General features: G+C 46.9%; 1 protein-coding gene and 1 long non-coding RNA gene across 2 annotated transcripts; one reads left to right on the top strand and one right to left on the bottom strand.

Annotated features, from left to right (window-relative positions):
- Window positions 1-1,905: 1,905 nt before the first annotated feature.
- On the top strand, window positions 1,906-24,467 carry LOC105274964 (inhibin beta chain). The gene is made up of 5 exons (XM_011331468.3): window positions 1,906-3,421; window positions 20,902-21,122; window positions 21,621-21,849; window positions 21,993-22,170; window positions 23,809-24,467. The coding sequence occupies exons 1-5, from the start codon at window positions 2,494-2,496 to the stop codon at window positions 24,047-24,049; spliced, it is 1,797 nt and encodes a 598-aa protein (XP_011329770.1). The 5' UTR covers window positions 1,906-2,493; the 3' UTR covers window positions 24,050-24,467.
- LOC105274962 lies at window positions 4,336-8,663 on the bottom strand. Its single transcript, XR_893159.2, has 2 exons — window positions 4,843-8,663; window positions 4,336-4,766 (listed from the first exon to the last, which is right to left on the bottom strand). It is a non-coding gene; the product is annotated as an uncharacterized LOC105274962 (long non-coding RNA).
- Window positions 24,468-24,733: the final 266 nt, after the last annotated feature.

Here is a 24,733-nt window from a genome sequence, read left to right as displayed (position 1 = left end):
TGCGGATCGCGATCCGAGAGAGCAGCGATATCACGCGTCAACCACGTAGTGACACTTGAAGTAATCTTCCTGTCTTCCCTCCACTCTCGCTGTCTTCTTTTCTGTTATCCTCGATTCCTGTAGAAGCCAACGAAAGTGTAAAGACGAGAACATGAGATTAAAAACTTTCCTTCTTCCTACCTCTGCCGTTCTTTGCATCTTGAATCGTCATCCAAGTCCATCATCATCGCGGCCGACTCTATCACATTTGTACCCTCGTGTATGGCGTGCACGAGAGGGGGGCTTTAAATATCTCGGCGGCGTTCGCGACGGATCGCGTTATAAGGGACCACCTATATAAAGTTACCGAGGAGAAGAGTTTAGTCGGCCGTTGTGTAGTACCTATATCACGGTGGGTGGGTGGACAATATCTCGTTGGTCGCGCTCGACACCGCTGGCGGCGGCGGCGGCCGGTGGTGATGGAGGTGGGTGGTTGATGGTGGTAGTGACGGCGGTGGCGACGATGGTTGTACCGATGTGGCGGTGGAAGTGGTGGCGGTGGAGGTGGTGGTGGTGCTGTTGGCTACCGCTGGTGCTGCTGCTGGCTGCTGCTACTGCTGCTGCTGTTCCTGCTGCCGGCTCACAGCCGCTGGTAAATGGTGCGGCGGTGGTGGTGCCGGTGTCAGTGGTAGTAGTAGTGGTAGTGGTGGTGGTTGCCCCTCAGTGTCTGGCGCGCCTCCGACAAGCGTGCTTCGGTCGTTACGAGAGGATCCCTCGAGCGCGCTCGCCGGCGTTCGACCGCGGATGACATCGGCCAACTCCGTGCCATCATCATCGCGTAACGGAGAGACGGCCAAGAGCGAAGATCAGGGTAACAGCGAGAGCAGCTGGCACGGTGACGAGATACAGCGGGAAAGGAACGTGTCGTGGAAGTCGGTGGTGACTGAACGAGGCTGCGAGGATCGTTGGATACGTGGGATCGCGTGGTGGTTGTACCGTGATCAACGTCGGATTGTCATCGTCATCGCCTTCGTTGTCGCGCAAACAAGGATGCGATTAGCCGCGGCCTCGCACGGGCGCCCGTCGTCGGTGACGTCGGGGCACGCGATCGCACGTACGCGCGAATCGTTCGCGCGAATCAAGACGGGTCCGCGACGTTCGTCGCATGTGGCAATTAGACACGACGACGAGTCCTGCTAATAACCGGCAAGCAGCCGCGCGATTCCCCTAACGTGCACGCGGAAAAGGGGGTAAACCGTCGACCGACGCGACGCTGTCTGGAAGACGCGTTCGTGGAAGAACACGGGGACCGCACCGCGGGTGGAGTGCCCGGAGTCGGAGCATCGGCACGCACACGGGGCCGCGCCAGACTTTTAAATGGTGCATTATTATCCCGGGGATCTTAGCCGTAGTGAAGAGTTAGGTATACATATACATATATATAGGAAGTGCCCGAGAAAGTCGAGAAGACCCTAGTCGATAGCGAGCGACGTCGTCGCTTCGTTCGTTCCGTGGAGCCGGCGTGACAGAGAGAAGGAAAGAGAAAGAAAGGGAGTGCGAGACAGAAAGGGAGATAAAAAGGGAGGAAGAAAGAGAAAGGAAGAGAGAAGCAGAGGGAGAAGAAAAGGGGTTGGAATAGCGAGGTGAAGCGTGCAGTCAAGTTCAACGACCCGCTCGGATAAGCTCGCGCGAGCGAGCGGAAGGCCGGCTCAAGGACGGTGTTCCGGAGGAGACCCCGGAAGAAGAGGGAAAGAACGAGAGAAAGAGAAAGAAAACGTGATACATAGGATTATAAACATATATATATATATATATATATATATATATATATAATACACACACATACGAATGAGGAAACGCGTTTATGGGTGAACGTGAGAACGCGGAAGCAAAGCGAGCGCGAATGGCCGAAATTACGAACAGGGTGCACCGGTCGGTTACGGCGATCTATCGCTTGGGTGAAATCGATCCTAAAGCGCCGACAATCGGTAGTTGGTGATGGGGGGTTTAGGCGAGGATGCCTTCTCCCTGTCTTCTCTGTCGTCATCATCACCGTCGTCGTCGTCACCGTTACGCGCCGTCATCCCCTACGTCGTGTCGCCGAGCCGTCGTACCGTTCTACGTCGTCCTGTCGTCCCCAGCGAGCGTCGTCGTCGTCGTCGCCGTGGTTCCCGTTGCCTGTTGGCACTGCCGCCAAGCCGCAGCCGGTTACAGGCTAGAAGAAGAAGAAGAAGTAACTCCGTTAGCAGCAAGCAGAAAAGAGTCACCGATAACACGACAGACTTCCTGCTCTTTGGCGTCGAATGCACCAGTGATAGCGACGTCAACGTCAACATCAACGTTGCCGAGGAGTCCAGCGACCAAGACAGAAGGAGGAAGCAGAAGCACGCAGGAAGCGGGAAACTCATTCAGCTACCGGTACCGTATCAGGAGCGCGGAGAAAAAAGGGAACACAGAAGCAAGAGGAAGAGGAGGCGGAGGTGGTGGAGGCGCACGAGGTGACTCGCCGTCGAGATGCACCAGGTGCCGTACGGAACGGGACGCAGCACCTCCAGCACCGGCAGAAACAAAAGCGAGAGCTTCTTCTGGGTGCAGCAGCAGCAGCAACAGCTTGAGCGCAGTCGTCGAGTGCCGCAACAGCCTAGATCCCGCGGTCGTGCCCGAGTCCGTGTCCGTGCTTGCGTTCGCGCGCGCGCCTATACTTGCCGATCATCGACAACCGCCGAGTCCGAGACGACGACGACGACGACGACGACGACAACGCGGCAGTCGCGGCAATTCGACGCCGGGCCCGACCAGGGCCGTAAGTCCCCACACTGTCCGGGCCCGGTACGTACTGCTTACTACGGTGGCACCCCGTCGTCCTTACCGTCCAATTTGTTGCTAATAGGGTTGGCACTCTGTTGCCTGACCCTGCCGGCAGTACAGCCACGTCTCAGCGGTCACCATCAAACGTGTCCAGGCTGCCCGCATCAGCAACAACAGCATCAACAGCCGCAGCACCATCACCATCATCAGCACGTGCACCACGAGGATTCGCCGCGGAGCGGCCTCTTCCGGATGCCCAGCCCGGACGACCTCAGACTGGAGGCGATCAAACATCAGATCCTGCAAAAGCTTGGCCTGAGGGCTCGCCCGGACGTTAACAGGACGTTGGCCAGCGTGCCCCGGCACCTAGCCCTAGAGACCCTTTACCGGGCGGAGGCACAAATGTCGCCGCGATTCCCTGACCGGTCGAGGGTCGACTATGAAAACGAGTATTCGAGCGAGTTCCTCTATGGTGGCGATGAGTACTCGTACAGGAATCTCGATCAGGAGACCACCACCACGGAGGGTAACGCCAGAACTACGGCGAGGAATTACCAGGATTATCAAAATGTCCAGGAGGAGCTCGACGACTTCTATGCAAGGACCTCGGAGATTATTACTTTCGCCGAGCCCGGTAAGTTCCGTTAATACTTTTACTTCTTAAAAAAACCGTGTCTCTTGTTCTGTTCATCGCATTATTTCTGAGGTACATGATTTTTCCGTCGAATATCCTGAAAAACGGGAAACGATATATTTTTCAAATTCTTGAAATATTTTAACAAAGAGAGAAAGAGATAATGTAAAATGGGAGATGCAAGATACCAAAGAATGATTTTGAGTATTTTCGAAAGAGCATAGGAGAAAGATCTTAAACGTCCAAAGACCCATACCATTGAGACATAAGGAAAGTTCCTTGCTTAAACTTATGAGACGTGTATTACCGGGATCGTTTATGGCAGAGAAAATGAGAGTCACCGATCGTATACCGGTTCCTATCGCTGATTTTATTCGCTTACTTCCTATATATATAGCTTGCATGGGAATCTCACGAGAAAGATCCGAGGGAGAAAAGTTGCGTATGTTCCTGCGGCCTCATAATCGATATCAAACGATCGGGATTTAAAGAACGCGAGCTGCCCTTACATCACACGCGCGCGCGATTTCCTCAACGCGATGATCTTGACGTGTAAAGCAGCTTGCTATCAAGAAAATGCGTAGACGACGTAAGGGTTGTGCCGGTGCTGGACAAGATCCTTGAAAAAGTTGCAAAGATTTCCGCGAAGCGGAAATATATTGACGTAAGTTGCTTGCGACTCCGCCAACTTTGCTCGATAAGTGTCGTGGGTTTTGCAATCAAAATATTCCGCCTATGTGTAAGAAGATTATCGTGGATCGGTGCAAAAGACGTTACTACACATCTATGGACATATAAGCAGTATATTATCCATCAATATACATGTATAGAAATGCCATTTGCAATTATTAATTAATTGTCGCGTTGCATTCTATTAGCGCTTCTCACTGAGAGATTTGAACACAATATTTATTAATGTTTGAAAATCAGATTTTTATTCTTCAAAATAAATAACAGACAGATGCATAGAATTAATAATCACAGGATTATGCATAATTACATTTAATTTGCTACCAGCTATACAGTTTTTCATTGCACGGCGTCTATTTTATCATGATTCGAGGCACACAAGTATCCTCGTTCTAAACTTTCAATCGTTGGACATCTAATGGGCCCAATCTTTGGAAAACCAAACATTAGAAAAATGCTCGACAATGATAATGCGACGTTTCGTAGTTGCAGGCAGTTCTGTGTTACGGATGTATAAACGCGAACCACGAAGCTCGATCCAACGAGCAGTCGGCGATAATTCATGGAAATTATGGAAATCCAGAACCGACGATGTAACACGGGTCGACATCGTAATTGCATGATTTTTCCTTTTTTTCATTCACTACCACGTTTGCTGCAGAGGCAAACGAGAAGCTACATCGGATTAAGCTGAAATTCGTACGATGCCAAATCGTGCGAGGAGAACTTACTGATTCCACGTCTGATTGGATGACCCAGTCACTCGAGCAAAGTTTTTCCGAAAGTTTTCACGATACGCCTTAATAACGATCGCTTCGCCGTATCGGTACAGACCGGAGAAAGATAGCCGCCGTTTATTTCGTTGTCTATCGATCGCGTCTGATGATCATCCCTCGAATTAGTGTAGCTTGCTCCTCTTCATCCGCAGAGGAATCATCCGCGTGCTCGCATTTACTCGTTGCTCCACGATGATCGATCGATGCTTGCTTGCTGCAGCTCACGTGCTGCAAAATATTCATTATTAAAGATTCTAATATTCTTTTGTGCGATCGTACATCGTCAATGGTGGATATCAATTTTCTACGTGTTGTATGCATGTACATGTCTGCGATTGTAGGCTGCCGAACCAGTGTAAGATGGAGGATTCTGCCAAAAAGTACTCTAGGTACAGATTCTCTCTCTTCCTCTCTGCTCTATATGTTTAGAATAAATTCATTCTTCAAAATTCCAAGAACCATAAATAAATATACCTATAAATTCCAAGGAGAATAATAAATACATTCTTCGAAATTTTATTTGAAAGCTGTTGGTCGTCTCTCAAAACTTTTAATGTTAGTTTTTCTTAAATCAACAAGAAATAACGATACGTGTATTTTTCATTGTTTATCGGATCGCACAGCGAAGCGGATTTGTCATAAGCCTGGGAGGACCCGCGCTTTGTATTTTATATCGCGATAGCAAGCGAACAACACTGTGTGTAACTCAAGTGTGGGCGCGTGTATTAAGTAACAAGTACATGGAATGGGGCTGGCGATAGACTGGAGTTGCAATAAGTTTGGCCTCCGATAACGGGGGACGAGTTGCACGAAACACCGAACAACACGTCGCATGTTCGCCGTACACGATGTGCCCGATGCAATATATTGAATACAACGTATCGTAACAACCGCGGTGTGCGACTTCGGAATTAATCTATTCGCGCGTGTTGCGTTACTTCTCCGGTAACGACACGTAGTTTCATCGTGATAAATCCCATTTATGCCGTAGCCTGTGACAAACGCGTCTACTTGTCGCTCTTGCATACAATGTTCCTGAATACTTGTGCAGACGCAATTTGCGTAACGACGTCAATTAGTCGGCTATTAATTTCGACAGTTTCCCCGAGATTATTTATGCAAATTCGTCGACCAAGCTGGGATCATCGTAAGCCACATAAACAATTGTTTTAGTTCTAATTAGAAGCGCTTAAAACGCTGCAACGGTTGACCGATCGCAAAATTTCAAGGGGTTCGTCGTACTCGTGACTCCCTGCCTCACGATGCCGTTGCATTATTCACCGCGTCACTTCAGTCTCGCTTCCGTAGTTTCGCCTAGTTCGGGGTTGATCGTCGCGTCCGTACGACGCGATTCGTGCACGTAATTGCGCGAGAAATCGCGACCAGGGGGCCTCTTCCGGTCGACCGCGTCAATGAACGCGACACGGCGAATTTTCGAGGCCGCCAGGGGAACGACTCCGAGGGGGTGGTCGAGTATCCCTCAGCCACCCTCCCGATCAATGGGATCGCGCTTGATCGAAATTTCACGCGGGGTTGACGAAAGGCCGGAACGCACCCTCCGTTCGTCGACGGCGCTTGACGAGCAGCTCGCACACGCGTCCCCGCGGGGCCACACACCTGCAGCCACGTGGCCCGCTGCAGTCGCCCGCGAGTGTTGCGACAACACAGAAGCGGTCTATAGTTCACTCCGTAGTTCGCAGTAACTCTAAGTTTAACAATAAGGGTAATAGAACCCCAAGGTAGAAACGGTAATGTTACCGACTCGTTGCCGCGGCGTAGCCGGCGCTTGCACCATCGCCACCATTAAATTAACAAGCCTCGAGCGGATCCCGGCGTTGCCCCTCTTGTCATCGACTCTTTGTCGTCTGCTCTCGGTCTCGTCTCGTTTCGCCCTTTCGTGTTCAGGAACGATCGAGAGCGTCATGTTGTACGTTGAAGCCTTTTGCGGTTCGATTTAGTTAGTCAGGCCCGTAGAAAGACTGTAATCACTGATGTAGACGGATCTGCATTGATTTTATCCGTAAAAATACAATCTTCAGGATTGATATGACTTTGGAGGTGGCGTCTTTGGAGTCAGATAATCTAGAACGAGAAATTCTCAAGAATTAAAACTGTGCCAAACTAAAAATCTTAAGGGTGGGGATGGGCAGTAACAGATGAGAGGGAAATTCTCAGATGAGAGGATATGAAGAAGGACTAAAGAATATAATCGCGTTTTCCGTATAGTATTTCATCTACGTTATTTCAGCAGGAACCCCTTTTCCTCCGATAAATGCAAGTCGATTATGGGGAGAAAATATTCTCGTCCCGGCAAGAATATTGCGCGACAATGGATTTTTGGTTTAATTGTGCTTTAGGGTTGCATTAGAGCTCGCACTGGTGCGCGATCGATTCGCCGGGGCACGTACCGGGACAGGGTGGCGAACTTTTCTTCGCGGCTGCCGCGCGATATCGATATCGGGAATCCTCGCGCGGATCCAGCTAAGGGGGAGAATTCCGGACGACCACCCCGAACGATCCTAGGACAGAAAATCGCGAGAACAGAATTCGCGACGTCGTTGCCCGCGAGGAACTTTTCCGGCAAGGGGGCACTTTTCGAAAAGGGGAGGTCTCGGCGATTTTGTCCGGATATTGCGGCGTCGAGACGTATCATAATGTGACGCCATATGTGATACTTTAACGTTAATGTCGCCGTGTCACTATACATAGCCGATGAACACGTCATTCTTTTTGAAGAAACTAAAGAAACTATAAACGACCACCATTGCTCGGCCCGGCATCGACCGCGGGTTGACCGGCGGGGTGCGCGATACGCGGGGGTGGTGGCGGAAGAAAGTTTGTGTGCCACATTTTTTGTCTACGTGGAACGCGCGAAAAAAGAGTCGTGGTACCTGGGGAGGTACGCGATGCTCGGCCCCTCGCGGCCTTTGTGAATCGCGCGCTGACGTGCCCTTCTGATCCCTCCGAGGAGGTGAATCGATAAACGCGCCACGCGGTTCACTAGTGAATGATAATTACACGTTGCTCGTTGTTACGAATCTTCTCGGCCTCCAGTTCCTCTCGACACGCGCGAGATGAGACTTTCGTTACCCCTTATTTTCTCTCGACGTTACCTGAAAGCGAGACCTGCAACGTAATCATATTTCGATACAATGCAATCTCTAGAATACCACGAATGGCGATAAAAATTATTGCATAACGTAAGTTGAGGTAATCTGCATATAATGTTTTTTAATAGTATTTGTCGTACCATTGTCTTTTTTTTAAGTATTTCGATACAGATATTAATAAAGTATTTGGATCAACCCCTTGACACGGGCCATATTTTTAATATCGACACTGGAGAAGCGATCACGGCGGGAAAGTTCAATTTTTTTGGCGGCACCATAAAAAAGCTATGCAACTCACCGATACATCATGTTAACGAGTTTTCTAATCATACCACGTACGAGTCAAACTGTCGTCGAAAACAGTTTTATGACTTTCATTGTTTCAAGTATCGTTCCATCGCGTTTTCATCGCTTGCCAAACTCTGATCAATTCAGCCGCCCTCTCCCTTAAATCTCTGTTCTCTCGACCCTCGGTGATTACGGAATAAAATCCTTATCCTCGGCTGTAGGGGAGAAGAGAATCCACCACAGAGAAGCCTCAACCGCGACTTAACAAGTTATTCTCTTTTCCACTACAATTGCATAAAGTAAACGTTGAAATATATTATGTAGCACAACTACATACGTCAAAATTTATATACATAATTGAATTGGAACAATAAATGAAATTTATTTTCCGTTATTAATTATTTTATTCATTTATCGAAACTTATATATAATTTAAGATTGCAATAAATTATGTGATTTTTAATTATCGCATGTAATAATTATCTTAATAATCTCATTATAATGAATTATTTTATGATCTACATTATTTCATGTTTACTTTACCTGTAATTAAATATTTGCGGTGGTCTTGATAATACCTCTTTCTCTTGCTCCACGCGCGATCGAATAGGGCGGGATAATTCATCGGGCATAATCGAATTAATTTGATTCCCCGATTCATCCGTTTGCTCGGTCCTCCTCCCAGGCCGATATGAAAGGAAAGAAAAAGCGGAGGGATAACGTCCTTTCACGGTAATGCAACGGGAGATTGTACGAATGCAATCGACAGTAGGAGAACTCGTAATGGAGTCCGCTGGGCGATCGAAAGTTTCCATAGCGAAGGCTGCCGAAAAAATTCCCATTCGTCGAAACTCGTTTCGGTGGAAACCTTTCAGGCGTTATTGCAAATTACGAGTGGGCGATTTTTCTGTGAGGAAAAAAAAAAGGATGCGTTATGTAAAAGCGTGATGTTGGAAAATAAATATACAATGAGAGAATATAGAGCATATGCATGTCTTCTTTGTTCTCGTTGAGGATTAAAAAAATTACAAACGCAAATCAATACGTTTTTTAATTAATAATTTTATACATAATAGAGAAACATGCATTTGTCGCGCAATCGAAAAGCTTATCAGACATTATTATTGCGATTATTGTCCCAGCTTAAAGATTGGGACGTTATAGCTTCCTGAAGAGGAAATGCAATAGCAGAGGAAGAGAGAGAGGGGGGAGGGCTAGATCGCTGTTTAAAAGTTTACCAGAGGGAGGATATTCGAACCTTGTATTCCTCGACAATCGATACGAAATGTCAGTACATGGTGGTATAAGTCCTCGCTAGCGAATGTGTGAAGAGGTGTCAACTATCAGCAACAGCAGTAATAGCAACAGTATCAGCATCAGCAGCAGCAGCAGTAACAGCACAAGCAATCAGCACGAAACTTTACAACCCGTGAGTAACGTTCCCGTGCAAAAACAACGTTTATATTCTCACCACCCTTCAGCAGGCGGGCAGGCCATTCTGAAGCACTTGGACCATAAGATACCATAAGAATTTATGCGTCTCACTCAACAACGCCACCAACGGCGTTACCATTTCGTCGTCGTCGTCGACCTCGTCCTTGTCGTCGCCGTTGTCGTTGTCGTTGCCATCGAAGACGCGAAATCCCGAACGGGGAAGATGATGACGACGGCGAAGAAGCAGAAGGAAGATCCTACGGATAACGAGAGACGAAGAGAGTGCGAAGGAGCAACTGAAAAAATTCGGTACCACGGGGAACGGTGATGATGGTTACTTATCTCTCTAAGAAAAAGGGCATTTTAGTGGTAGATTCGTATTGTTGGAGATAGATAATATAGACGTCGGAGAAAATTCTCGATCAATGGGGATTCTTCGTTTGTCGATCGGTCGGACATGCTAAAGTTGCCAGTACTGTTACAATAATGAAATATAAAAGGACAATGTTATTTTGTAAAAAAAAGTACAAAATGAATGCACGGAGAAAAAATGAAAGAGAAAGAGGATGGATTGACACACGGAGAGAACGGAGACGGCGCTCGATAATCTCGCAGTCTCCTCTCTGTCTTTCTTTTCTTCCCTCATCTTTCTCTTTTTTCTGCTTTCTCTGTCTTTCATCTTTTTTCTTCTCTGTCAACCCTTCCGCGTAGTTTCGTGCGCGTTGACTCCATCCCTTTAGACGCGGCCATTCCACTTCCATTACTGAACGGTGCCATAAGCCAGCAATCGTAATTTTGGCGGTTTATGGTGCCTCACGTTTCTCATGTTCAAGAGAGGAAACCATTATCCCTGACAGGGTGCATTGCGTACACTGTATTACCCAGTCGCGCCCGATGACGGACGGCCGAGTCCGATTGTTCATCCCCGCGCGCGCACGCGGGTGTTGATGGTGGTTGGAGGTTTCCCAAGGGTGCTGCCAAGGATCATTTGCCCTGCTTTCGCTCCCGGTTAATTACACGTAACCACGCGCCTCTACCTTCGTTCAAACGTGGCCACCGTGGCCGTAAATTGTAAGAAGTTTACCCCAAAGGCGAGCATACCGGCAAAGGTGGCGGCATTTCAAAGGAAAGATTGAAAACTGGAAAAATTCCACGTGTGCGTCTGCAAAAGAAGACACTAACAAATTGCAAAACAATGTAAAAGTGTTTTGTGTAGGAATTATAATATTATGTTAATTATAGGCGATTAGCTACTTTAGAAGTTGTGATTCCAAGCATGTATGATTCGTATGTTGCGAGTAGAGATGATTCCATTACGTTATATTGCATGAAGTATGCATGTGAGATAACGTTTAAGTTAGAGACTCTCATCGGGCGTCTTGACAATGTACGCAAGACAAGGCGCTCACTATTAGTAATAGTAGAGCAATCTCTCATCGAATGGTAGTCACTGCATGTTCATCTGAATGTTTCCGTGATAGAACTGGAAATCAGTAGATAACATTGTCACTGCTTCTATTTCAACTCGAATCGATGTGAAATTTAATAGAGTCCGAGTCAATCAATTTTTATTTAAAATTATAGACTACATACCTGTATATTCATGATTAAAGATGCATAAAAGAAGATGTGAGCGTATGAGTGTGCATGTAATTTGAAGCTATCGGATACTTTTTCTTCACAACTTTCTTCTTCGGCCAATTGGACACAATTTTAGCAAAAATGTTTCAATTCATCAAGATTCTAACATTTTTCAACATCAATCACTTTAAAAAAGTGGCTGTCATTTCTGTTGAATAAAAATAAAGCTAGAAATAGATCTAAGAATCTATAGGAAAAAAATAGTTTACGGTCTTCAAAACACTTTCTAAAAAATACGTAACATGTATAATATTATATATTATAATATTTCTACGTTATAGTAAAATATAGTATTTATTTATCACGTAATATTTGAAGGAATAGTAACCAATTGCCGCTGGCCTCATCAATAAAATATTATAAAATACGATCGCATAATTCGCGAACACGAGCAAATCGCAATCGCGATTGTCGGTGGTCGTGGGGGTTGCACGGCAATGGGGGTCGACGCGACGCGACGCGGCGCGACGCGATGGGCGAATTGACGCAGTATTTCTTAGAACGTTCGTCATTGCCCGGATGAGATCTCGTAGATCAGAGAGAGAGAAAAAGAGAAAACGGGGCCCCTGTCGCGCGCAGAGACCATTATGCGCGCTCGACAGTTGTTCTCTTTTAAAAGGACTTGGCGGCGGATCTTTCCCAACGCGATTCTTTATGAAAGCTCGAGCGTCCGTGGCTCGTAACTCGCGGCTCTTAACAGTCACCCCAGTGCACGTAACATCCCCTATTTAGGCTCCTAAACTCGGACCAGCACATGTCTCAGACAGTACCTATTCAGATAGACGTATTTTTTAGTTTTTTTTTAGTTAGTTACACTTTTGTTTTATATTACATTTTTCATTTGGTATTCATCGCGTTTGTTGACTGCGCCAATCCCACGTGTCGTGCACTCATTGTATCCATGACACGCTATAGTAAAACGCTCGCGTAAACATCGTCCCGCTTCTTCGGCGAGTGGGGTTGCACGCGGGTTGGATTACACCCTGAGTAGCCGGGAAAGTTTAACGTCGCTAATCCATCTACGAGCTTTTAACGTGGATACTTTATTCAAGGCCACTCCGTGAGATATGAAGACGCGGGGCCGATCCTCGGCGCAGACCTTGGAACCCCGCTAAGAACCGATACAGCCGGAATGACGAGAAAATGAACGATATCGATTGCGTTTACGTTTGTTCGCGAAACACGACGCGACAGTTGGAGGCACTCGGTTCCATTATCCTTTTTTACGATTGTGGAAAGATTGCCGCGTATAAATGGGCGTATACTTTCGCGCAACGCCGTGATCCCACACAAACGTTCTGCCAAATCGTGAAAGACGGACACGGTAAAAGTTGTGCTATAAAAAGTCAATTGAGATACGAGAGAGACAGACAGACAGACAAAGAGAGAAAGAGAGAGTGAGAACGGCCCGATAGGCAATAAACGACGTCGGTTAATTTTTTCCCCCTGTCCCCTGTACCTCGATCTCGGCCGGTACCCTAATCCCGTCCTTATTATTTATGGGAACACACAATGGCCGGTGACGTGCGATTTAGCGTGACGACTTTTCGAGAAATTCGCCAATTTTCCTCCTCGAAGGAACCGAGGCTCGCATCCCGAATTCGATAGAATCGAGTTCGTTCAACCTGTGGAAATTCCGAGGGCGAATACCGAGTCGGACAGTACGATGCGGGGGTTAAAATTCGCCCGTCCCCGCAACCCCGCAAAGCGACGTGCCCTATCTCGTCTCTACCATCCTTTCTGTCTTCTTCTTTCGTTTTCTTTTATCTTACGGTTTGTCCATTTTGCTCCCATTTTCATTCTTCTTTTAATTTTCCAATTTCATCTCCTCGTTCTTTCTCTTTCTCATCCTAAATTTCTCTCCGTCTCTTATAAATTTTTATTTTCCAATTTTTCTATTTAGATAAATTGTTCGAATTAGATAAGTTTCTTCTTTCCTCACCTTTTCATTTTTTCATACCTTTCATCACCTCTTTACCCTTCCTCTTCTGATATCCTTTCACATCCGATCTCTCGTTTCCTCTTTCGTTTCTCGCCGCTTCCAGCTGATTCCCTTCTTTTCTCATTTTCGCATTTTCTCTTCCCCTTTCTCCTCCTCTCTTTCTCTTTCTCCCTTTACAGGGAGAATCAGAACCGGGAGTTTGACGGTTCAGGATGGGATGAAACTGTTCGGGATGGTTTTGGAGTGGGGTAGAGTCGAACTCATGGACGAACGAGCCGACGGATAGGACGGCTGGCGCCTGTAGTCAGATCGATGCACGTGGCTCCAGCTGGGCGCCGCTCTTCGTATATCTCCTACACCCCCTTTATTCCCTCTTGACTCTCCTCATCCTGGTACGCTCTCCGCTTCAAGATAGAAAAGGGTAGGTTACTTCCTCTCGCACCCTCCGCCTTTCCCTCGCCCGTCTCTCGCGATCGCCTCGTCTACACCCTCTCGTTTCTTCCGTCTCCTCTTTTCTTCCTGTTCTTCCCTTTTGTCCTCTTATTCGTGCACTTCCCCTCCACCCATCCCCGCCACATCTCGCTGTCTTCTTTCACTCTTCTTCGTCTTTTCCGTCTCCGTTGCTCCCTTCTTCTTCTCCGTGACTGCGCGGTCTCTTTCTCTATCTACGCGTTCATCTCGCTCTCTCTCACCCCCTCGCCCCAAGTCGACCCGCATGCTATACGCTGCTGTATCTTTTTCTTGGCGTTGTCTTTAATTTCTCCGGTGCACGTTCGTCTAATGTAGTATCCGGGAACCCTGCGCGTACAATCGCGCAACCCCGTTTGCGTAACGCGCCCCGCGTAACTCATCGTTCCGCTCCAACTCCTCTATTCTTTCGCACGCAATCCTCCCTATATATATATCCTTTGATATCCAATACTAAACCCCTCCGCGAATAAATCAGCCGAAGCATCGAACGCTGCGTGGCTTCCTCGAGGAAACCTTCGTCACTACACGTGGCTGCCTTTGGTTGCACGAGCGTCTGTCGCTCGTCGCAACATCCGAAATATCAAAATTACGAGATGCACGTCGCGTAATCTTAAGAGGGATGTGTGATCCCCCGTTCAATCGTTTCCGTTCGCCTCCCTCACCCCCCTACTCGTGCGGTGGTATTCGTACGTATACGTGGCGTCGCGATTCTGGATTAAACCACCACCAGCAGCCACACCCAGAGCGACGGACGCGATCACAATTTTTATTTTACGACCTCGAGTGTTCTAACGAGTCAATCGATGATGGCGGTCTCGCAGCGTCTCACAGGAGCCCCAGGACAACGCAGATCCGCACCCTACAATACGTCACACGTGTTTTAAAACGGCGAGCAGGTATGACAGTCGCGAGCGACCACGTGGCGATAGATCTGGATCAGGGTTACCAGCGGGCTATATCTGACCCTCTTATTTGACTGGTCGTATTACGGTCAATCGCCTCGGCCCTACACGATGCGAGTCCCGGTATATCGCACTTGTATACGTGGTACTATGTCTGGAACACGTCAGTGACATGTCGGGCTGTAATTAGATTCGCGCGCCGAGCTCGCCGAGGCTGCGCTTCTTATCTCTGGTGATAATGTTACTACTGGGCTACCTGTGTGTGCGTGTGTACGTGTCTACGTAGATGCGAGAATGGACGGCGAATGCAGTATCGTTTCAAGTGTTTCATCGATGGCCGACACGACGTGTGGCATCAGGGTGTTTCCTTCGTCATTGTCAACGGCGATGCGAGCGTGACTTTGATCACGGCTTCTCTCCGTGCTCCTCTCCTTGCGTCTGTAATTAACAAAATCAATCATTATGATATAATAATTGGAGACGATTACTTCTTTATTCCACGCGCGTAGATTGATATATCATACTGTTATCTCGCATGATTGGAATGACTTAACGTACTTGAATGAACGTTCGAGCACCAATCTGTGGTTGCTTTCGATTCTACTCCACTCTCAGGGCCCACGAGGAGATCTCACGAACTTCCGGCTTTCCGCCCTAATAATCACTCTCCAACGCGACCCCCTACGAGGGCTTTCTTCCGTTCCGCGTGACTTCACCCTCGATCCTTAAACGCACTTGGACGATTTAAGGGAGCCTCAAAAATCGCACACTCTTCGCTTCTCCATCAATCTCGCGAGCCGCGACCTCCTCGCTACCTGATACATGCTCATCCCTCGCGTTCGCTTTCATCCCTCGTAGCAATTGTTCATTCTGCGGGTTCCTTCTACTTTGATCTAGACTTTCTTCCATTTCCTTTCGCGTTTCCACGCTGATGCATGTTGTTAGTCCACTCGAGTGCTCAATTCCTGCGTCGCAACGAGCGGATCAGACGGATGATCCGTTCGATCACTTGCTGCATCTGCAAATCCAAAAAGACCCGAAAAGAATCGAGATGAATCGGTTAGAATCTGTGGAAAAAAGAAAGGGTGGAAACGCTCTGTATTCTCAGCGTTTTTTGGATCAGTATCCCAAAGACTCAGACCAAGAATCATGGGACCGCGGTATACGATTCGTCCTTGAGGGGTTCTCGATCTCCTCGTCCCTCATCAGTCTCTATCGGATGATCAAAATTCACGAAAGAGAATTCTTCTCGAAGCCTCGCCGTTATCTCTCCTCTACTAGCACGCCGTCGTTCCCGTTCTGCTGTCTGGCTTGAAGTCGCCTCAGCAGTTTTTTCCAGGGGTCAGGACTCATTTGGGAAACGGCGAAATAGGATCCGCGAGCTCTCGGCGGTGCTTCTTCATTTATTCATCCGTCCGTAATCCTCGCGACGACAGTGACGACGACGATGCCGCCGATTCGTAAGACAGGATGTGCGATCTCCTTCCTCTCGTCTCGATACATCGGGACGGCCGCGAATTGTCCTAGAAATCGCTGCTTTCTCTCACTATTCCCTCGGCCTTCGGCAAACCGGAGAGTCTCGTGTTTACCCGAGGCTCATCCTATCTCCGACGATCTCTTCGACCGCCGGCGGCTCCAAGGACGGACCGAAATCTCGTCCGTCGGCGAGTTGTCAGTGACAAACTGTGTAAGCCGCCGCTTACATTCGGCCGGATCCCGGGATGGTCTTCTCGTTGCCGCTCTTTCCTCCCAATTTCTCTCTCGCAAGAATTATAGTCGCCGACGCTCCTTGTCGGGGGATCCACTCGCGCGTCGACGGCGGAAACAAACCGCCCTTGATATCGCGGCGCGTATCGTCGAAATAGAAACCGGGCAATCGTCTTCGAGGAGTCCTCTCATCGGCTTCTCGGCTCGCCGGGACTAAAAGCAACTATGCAAATTTTCTAGCGGACGCTCCTCGCCGTTTCTTCATTACACTAAAAGTTTTCAAACATAAGCAAATATAATCTGAACAGTTTAAACAGAAAAGAACCTTCAGCAGGACCTTCGGATTGTTGCAGTGATGCAGTCGGCCTCGAGTATCAACATAATGCTGTTCTTTCTTTGCGAGTGATATTGTTGTATCGCAGCATCACTTTCCTCTCGTCAATTGCCTTGTTTTGCTATCGATCTGTAATTTCAATCGTTTCTATGATTAAATCAAGGATGTCGATGCACGAAACGTCGTTCTTTTGGTTTTTTTTCTTCGCTTGGATTTTTGTCGAAGGCTCGGAGATCCCACCCTCCGACCACTTGGATCTCCATCGCGGTCTCTTTTCGATATCCTATATCGCAGCGCATTTTAAATGGACAACTTGGCGACGGAGAGACCCTACTTCGCCGCGCTGACGTGCGCGTGTGCAAAATTTACGAGATTCTCCACCACCCGAAGAGAGATCGCGCTAACCCCGATTATGCGCTCCCGCCACTAAGGTGAAGAAATGAAGAAATATGAACTACTTCGTAGGCAGAAGTGCATGCGAAAATTTTCCAAGCGGACAGGGACACCCCTGTTCCACATTAAATTTAACGATATTGTTTAAAAGGAAAAGGTACGTATACGACTCGTAGATACAGCGAATATATTTGAGTTGTTACCGAAATGTTTCAAGTCGTCACTAAACTTGAAAAGAAGAAGTTTAACTGAAGCAACTTATAATTTTAAAAATCGCAACAAAATGTAACTGAGAGATTTATCTTGACTTAATTACTCTAAATTTTCATGAAGAGCCTGCTCGTCGAGAAACAATGGAAACAGTTGGGAACATCTCTTCATATGTGTCTGTGGAAATAGGGTGAGCGGAAGGACGGCAGAGCGATATATCAACGTAGGACGAATGTAGGACCTACGATTCCGGAGCCGTATATCCTACAGTCTAAACTCGGAAAAGCCCTGACCTTTTTTTTCCCACAGCATGTCAGACATGCCGCCTCGCACCAGTGAAAAAGCTTTCTATTAAATTAGAGAACGCGGAACCGCGCACGAGGGTGCTTAAATGGCAGCGACAATTTCGATAGAAAGTGCTGGCAGAGAATTCCAAAGTAGGACGAACACGGAGTTACCTCGCGACGGATATTTGACGCAAGGTCACGAGGAGCTTGCCAATCATCGTCGAAGCCAAGTCGAAACATTCGAGGGATACTCCAAGGGTGACTCCAAGGTTCCAGCTGGATTCGATACCCCAAGGACTCGTCTTATCAACGACGGAAACGACAGAGGCTAGTCCGCCAAAAGCGGCGTATCTGCCATTGCCGAGATTATTCTTAGCGTTTCTTGGACAATCGCATTTTGCTTATCGAGAGCGTGATAGGTGCAATGTAAAGCCTATAACACTCGAACCTTGGCCGTGCTAATAGGTTGATTCGCTCGATAGCGTCCGTTCACCGTTACGACCCGATGCCATGCGCTGCACTTGATGGTTACCATCACACAGACGGCTGATAGCTTCACCGGCAGTCTCCGATTTAACAATGTTACCTCCTCGGGAGTCGTCTGATCCACGTGTAAATAAAAACCATTGCCACGTGGTAGTCGGTGATTCTCGTTGCTCCGCTCGCGATGACGTTCCTCACGTCGGTAGGAAAAGAGGTCTCCCATCGCGCAGCGGAGGATTGTCCTTGTGCGATGAAAGACGAGAGAACGGGGCGTAGATTCCGTGTTGATGTCGCATTGCGGCGCACGGGGGGCAAGTGTACCACCCGATCTACCGACCTCGAAATGTACGACACAGAGGATGCACTCGAAACTCGAGCGAGGACGTTAGAAAATCGAACGACGCCTCTGTAGAACATCGCGACCGACCCAGCGACAGACAAATGGAGAAAAAGAGAGGGTGGAAGGGTTCGTTCAAAGAGAGGACTAGGAGCGAGAGGCCGGAAGGAGAGCGCGCGGAAGATTATAGATACGAGACTCTTCGCGAGGAGCCGAAGCTCTCCGGGGGATGAATTATATCGCGATGTCGAATCCCGAAGATAAGTGGCCAAATGCCATAAGTGTCCTGTCCGGCCGAAAATCTCTAATGTTTCATTTAAACCGGACGGTTCGTGGCGGATTTGGCGAAGCGTGTCTCTGACCAGAGTCGCGCGGATATTGGCGAACGATATTAGAGTTCTTTTTAAGTCCTTCTTCATTCGGCGGGGACGTCGCAAGTGAAGCACAGTGAATCCTTACGAGTCTTCCGGAGTCGTTACGGGTCATCACGATTTTGATCAATTTTCTGCAGATTATTCTGTTCACAGATTAAATATCTGCGACGTGCGCCGTTTATAAGAGTGAACGAGAAAATATCACAACGATAGCCGAAACTGTGCAGAGAGATGAAAGATGGAAGGAAGAATCTCGGCGAGTCGTGATTATGTCACAAGTATTTTGCCATTACAAATCCGTATTATTCTTATTGTGTCGATCACGTGCCAAAGATGTGCAGCGTTCTGGAGCCACGTTTTATGTATTGCGCTTTTTCCTCAATATCCGCCTCGGTCTCCTCGCGCTAAATCACGAGACCAAGACGTTGCTTTGCTCCTCAATTAAGTACATTTTACTTGCATGGCGTAATTAATTAACTAAGCAAGATATTGATATAACTATTTAACATCAGATTCTTTTGTAACACACAAACGTTTGCGTTTCTGAAATCGTGGACAGGAGAACGTCATAAACAATTATTGTTTCTCTCTCTTCCGTCCTATTTGTTCCCGTACATTTTTGAAACTTATTATTTTGCATAAAGATCGATCTATGATGACGTTGTTTATGTCAATCTTCTATATGACGTATATGTCACTATTTGTTCTCTCGATCCTATCTCACAGAGGAAGGAAAACCGAGAGTCGTTCGTATGTTCGGGCGTGGTGCCTTCGCGAGCGTTACGATCATTGACATTGTTCCACTGCGCGCGCTCTCTCTCTCTCGAATTTCGCAAAGTCGATCGCGAAAGTTGTCTCGCAGCTTCCTCCTCAGGATGGCCTGTAACGGCATTGTAACTTTTCTCACGTTTTACATTCCACGATATATTTTGTTTCGCAGCGTCCCTCGGAAAATTCACCGGTGAAATCAGGTTCTTTGTAATCTGCGCTCCCTTATTTTTAGCATAATTCCGTTTCCTCTCGCGATTCTAGCTTTATTCCAGATCTGCTTCCGCAATTGTGGACGCGCTCTCGCAAGACCACAGACCGGATGAAATTCCTCGATGTCGTGTACGCGTACATAACTGGGAATACATATGTACACATGTACGTAGATGCACCTAGCTAAATCATCCCGAGATTGGAGAACTAGATCCGCCTAAGGATGTAATCGCGAGGAATGCCGACGTGGTTCGTCGCAAGCGAGAAATAACTATCTGTCGCGAGTCATCAGCGTGCGAAGGGGGTGAATTACCGTAAATCGTAACGAGCTCACGCGAGATCTCAGAGTGATTGCGCCAGGTCATCACGGGTCATCGTGTCGCGCGTGGCATGGCGAATCGATGCGGATCATCATCGTGGGTCTTGGCGAGTCATCATGCGAATCACCGTATCATCCGCGAGTCATCGCATAGAGGAGCAACGAGGCATAATCGCGCGTATATCGGTCGCTATAGCGCGTGCAACGCGCCGCGGCTAGTTGACTGCGGAGATGAGGGTGTAAGTGGGTGGACGAAGGGTGGCGGTGGCAGCAACGGCGACGGCGGTGGCGGCAGCGGCGGGTTACGGTGGAGGGTGCGGTGAAAGGCAGAAGGCAGACGGGCGGCAGACACCCTGTGCTTATCCCTACCGCGACCCACCCCGATCCGTGACTCACCAAACCGTTAAAGGATGAAGCCGCCCTGCTTTCACTCTACGCGCTACCACACACAGCCGCGCGCAGGTGCACACGTACATCCCTTCTGGAAAGAAAAAGAAAGAATGAGATAGACAGAAAGGGAAGGAAAGAGAAAGAGAGGAGAGACACGACGAGCGGTGCTTTCGAGTGAGTGAGCGCTGAACGTGTACGACGTATGTGAACGCGTGCATAGAGGGTGGTTGAAAAGCAGAGAGTTTAATTATAATGATAAATTTTTCGAAGAATACTGAGAAAATTACATTTTGCACGCGTACGGCAGACAAGTCGTTATCGACACGTGATTTGATTGATAAGAGGCAAAATCATCGTTCCATCTTGATCACCAACCTGTTTGAATTTTAAGACACGCTCGTATCGTTACAGGGCACACGCTGAACGGTCAGCCGTTGCTAGAATTCCCGATGTCGAGTGGTGAACCGGCATTGGAACCCCTAAGAATCAAAAGAGCCACCCTATGGGCGAGAGTGGAGCTCAAGCACGCCCATCATTATCAGCATCATCGTCACAGTCAGATCAACCAGAGGAACATCACTCTCTGGGTGTTCAGAGTGCACTGCGGTAACATGACGCATCTTCGGGGGAAGGTAATCCGCTCTGTCAATCGATAAATTTGAAAATTTTCTAGCTACTCTGTTTATTTAATTATACCGTTGCAACTCTTTCACCCCACATTTTTCATTTATCGCACCAAGTAAAGTTTAGTGAAAAAAAGAAGTGAAAAGAATGCAGTTCCTTTAAATAAATGCACTTCGTGCCACGAGTGAATTAATTATTCTGAAAGTAACTCCAAAATCTTTATTTTCTCAGTACACGCGAAAGATATACTCGGTATATTATCAATGTGGAAATATTAGTCTTTAGTATCATTCATTAAATGCGTCATGTTAATTCACAATTAATATCAATAATTAATATTCTTATCAATTATTGTCAATAATTAATCGCATCAATAATTGTTATCGATTACTGATCGCCAATTTCACCGATTGTTATAAATATGATTAAACATGAAAAATTTATATCAAACATTTTTTAACGATTTCTTAAAATGACTTATCTTTAATGAGTGAATCAACCCTTAGGAGCTAGGACAACACCTGGAAATGGTGACATCCCTCGTGGTAAACATCGGCCAACTTGGCTGGCAAAAGTTCGACGTCACGAAGATCGTCAGCAGATGGTACACGATGAGCTACTCGAAGGATAAGCTGACATTGCTCGTCGACTGCAGCGGGTGCGGCTCGCACGTCCACGTATCGACCTTTGACGGGCATTCACCGCATGTCATCGAGTCGTCTTTAAATTCGAAGGGTAAGGGTACTCGAGATTTCGATGCATAACAACTGATGGAAACGTTTGCAAAAACTTGAATAATCTCCAATTACTATTTGCAACATTTCTCTCCAATGTATTATCTCTATCACATTTGATTACCTGCAAATATCACGTTCCAGGTGATCACGATCCGGACAGGCCGTTTTTGGTCGTACGTACGGATCCAACAGCCGCGAAGCGTGTGAGAAGGCGAGCAGTCGAATGTAGCGGTTCGCCAAAGGATCACTGCTGCAAGCAGAGGTTCTACGTGAGCTTCTCTCAGCTGGGGTGGGACGATTGGATCATCGCTCCTCAGGGGTAAATAAATCCAGCTCACACTAGAGGAATGTTATATGAAGATTCTTTGTGTGTGTCAAAGTCGCATATACAGGGTGTCCCATGGGAAGTTGCTGAAACTAATCAGCTGTCATTTTTAAACGTATGTAGTTATTGAAAAAACAAAAATTGCGTTGGAAAGAGGAAAGTCTGCAGTTTTTAATGGGTATAAATAAAATTTAGCAAAATGTTTGTATATCAATTTATTTTATTAATGAAAAATATGCTAATAATCAAGTAAGCTAATGATAAATATTTTCAAAGTGTGCACCATCTGAATTTGTATAAAAATCAATTCTTTTACGAAAACTTGTGAAAACTTTTTCTAACATGTCGTCTTTAATGTTGCTGACGACCTTTTTAATAGCTACTACTAAATCTGACACTGTTTCTGGATTTCCGGCATAACAATGGTCCTTAATGTATCCCCAAAGAAAGAAGTCACATGGATTTAAATCCGGCGAGTACGGTGGCCATTCTAGCCCCCCCCCCCTGGGCAAATTTGGGGTATCCCAGACCGATGACTCGATTGCCATAAACTTTATGGATTGTTTCGAAGACCTCCTGGGTTCGATGTGGTGTCGCTACATCCTGCATGAAATGAAATCCTCTGACCAGGCCTCTTTTTTTGCATGAGGGAAGAATTGTGTTTCGAGAAGCTGCTTGTAACTTTCACCAGTGACTGTTGATTCGAAGAATTGCAGATAAATTCCTTTTACCGAGCTCGCAGCCCATGCTGTTATTTTTTGTGGATGTAAAGGTTTAGCCAGGGAAACGTTGGGATTTTCCGACCCCCAAAATCTATAATTTTGTTTATTAACATAACCATTTAACCAGAAATGTGCTTTGTCCGTGTAAATTATCAATTTTGCATCAAGTTCTCCATCTTCAAACATTCCATTTATCGTCTTGCAGAATTCCACACGCTTCGTTATAGCGCGTTTGGTTAGCAATTGATGCGATGTTATTTTATAGGGATGCATTTTCAGGAAATGTTTTAAAATCCTGTGTAACGTTGTTTTGGATATTTCAAGAGCTTGGGCAGCTTTCCGAATGGAAGAATTTGGATTCTCTTCAAAATACTTCTATCTTCAATGTTTTCTTCTGCAGCTACAGACACAGAAGGACCTGGCAGATCATGTCTACGGTCTTGGATAGTTCCATACTGCATAAAATTATCGATAATTCTGATAAAAATAACGCAAACCATTATTTTAATGCAGATTTATTGCCAAAAAATGGAGTGACGTAACGCATACGTTTACAGAAATAATAAATTCTAACCTTTTCAGCGTGTTTTCGCTCTTAACTTTATGTGTTCCGTATTTAGTACGAAACCCCCTGTAAGCATTGCTATAAACTTTTCCTCTGGAAAAGAAGCACTCGACAAGATAAATCTTTTCTTCCGTCGTCAGATTACTCATTTTGACGCGCACGGACTTGCATCTACCACAACCAGAATAAAACTGCGGACACTCAGATGAACGACCGTTAACCGTAAGACCCTTTCTGAAGTCATGGAGGGGAGAATCAATCGTTTACTTTCAGCAACTTCCCATGGGACACCCTGTATGTAAAAAACATCATTCCTCTCGCATTAATCAATATTCCCGTTGATAGATACTACGCCAACTACTGCAGAGGAGACTGCGCGGCCGGTCACAGGACGCCGGATACTTTTCTCAACTACTACACCCACGTGATCGAAGAATACCGGAAGATGGACCGGCTGGTCGGAATGCAACCATGCTGCGCGCCCCTCAAGTTCTCGCCCATGTCGCTGATTTACTACGGTCCGGACTCGAACATCATCAAGAGGGACCTACCGAAGATGGTGGTGGATGAGTGTGGCTGTCCTTAGAGCACCTCCACGGAGGAAAGGGGAGAATGCCGCCTTGCGAATAAACGATCCGTCGTGGGATTCACGATGATGACCGCGACTTCCCGGGCAAATCGGCTCGGAAAACCGTCCGAATTTTGCGCGATCGGCCGAGCGATTGGTCTCGCGTTCGAAAGCGACGACGTGGCGATTCTTTGTAAACGGGAATCGCTCGAGAACGAGGGTAGACCAATACACGAAAGGTAGCAATCAGAGAGACTAGGTAATTTCGCTAGAGATCACGCGCGTGCTCGCATCGGCGGCGATGCGGCCGCATTCTGAATGCGAATCGTGAATGTGATTGCGATTTGCACGCGCGGCGATAAAATAGAATTGGCCTTTCTATGATAGAACGGTCGAGTTTCTAGGGTAGATCTTATCGGGTGGTAATCTGTAAAAAGGGAAGAGAAGAGACATGGCGTCTCGGTTTCAAAGCGTCGTTTACGATATATATATATATATATATATATATATATATATATAATATATATAATATATATATAATATATTATATAATATATATATATATATATATTCATATAATATATTTATCTATATCCGATTTATTTGTACACGCGAGATCCGAAGAACGAGGGAAGAACGAGATGTAGAAGAGAAAATATTCAGAGTCGGTATTCTTACCCAAGAGCTTAGTCTTTCGTTGTT

This window comes from Ooceraea biroi, chromosome 1 (genome assembly GCF_003672135.1).
Source record: "Ooceraea biroi isolate clonal line C1 chromosome 1, Obir_v5.4, whole genome shotgun sequence".
Taxonomy (NCBI): Eukaryota; Metazoa; Arthropoda; class Insecta; order Hymenoptera; family Formicidae; genus Ooceraea; species Ooceraea biroi.
Note: the sequence above shows the minus strand (reverse complement) of the source record. Positions and strands in the feature narration are given on the sequence as shown.

Coding starts and splice junctions, on each gene's coding strand:
- LOC105274964 (XM_011331468.3), top strand. CDS start 2,494: ATGCACCAGGTGCCGTACGGAACGGGACGCAGCACCTCCAGCACCGGC. Junction 21,123..21,620: donor TGACGCATCTTCGGGGGAAG/GTAATCCGCTCT, acceptor ATCAACCCTTAG/GAGCTAGGACAACACCTGGA. Junction 21,850..21,992: donor GTCGTCTTTAAATTCGAAGG/GTAAGGGTACTC, acceptor ATCACGTTCCAG/GTGATCACGATCCGGACAGG.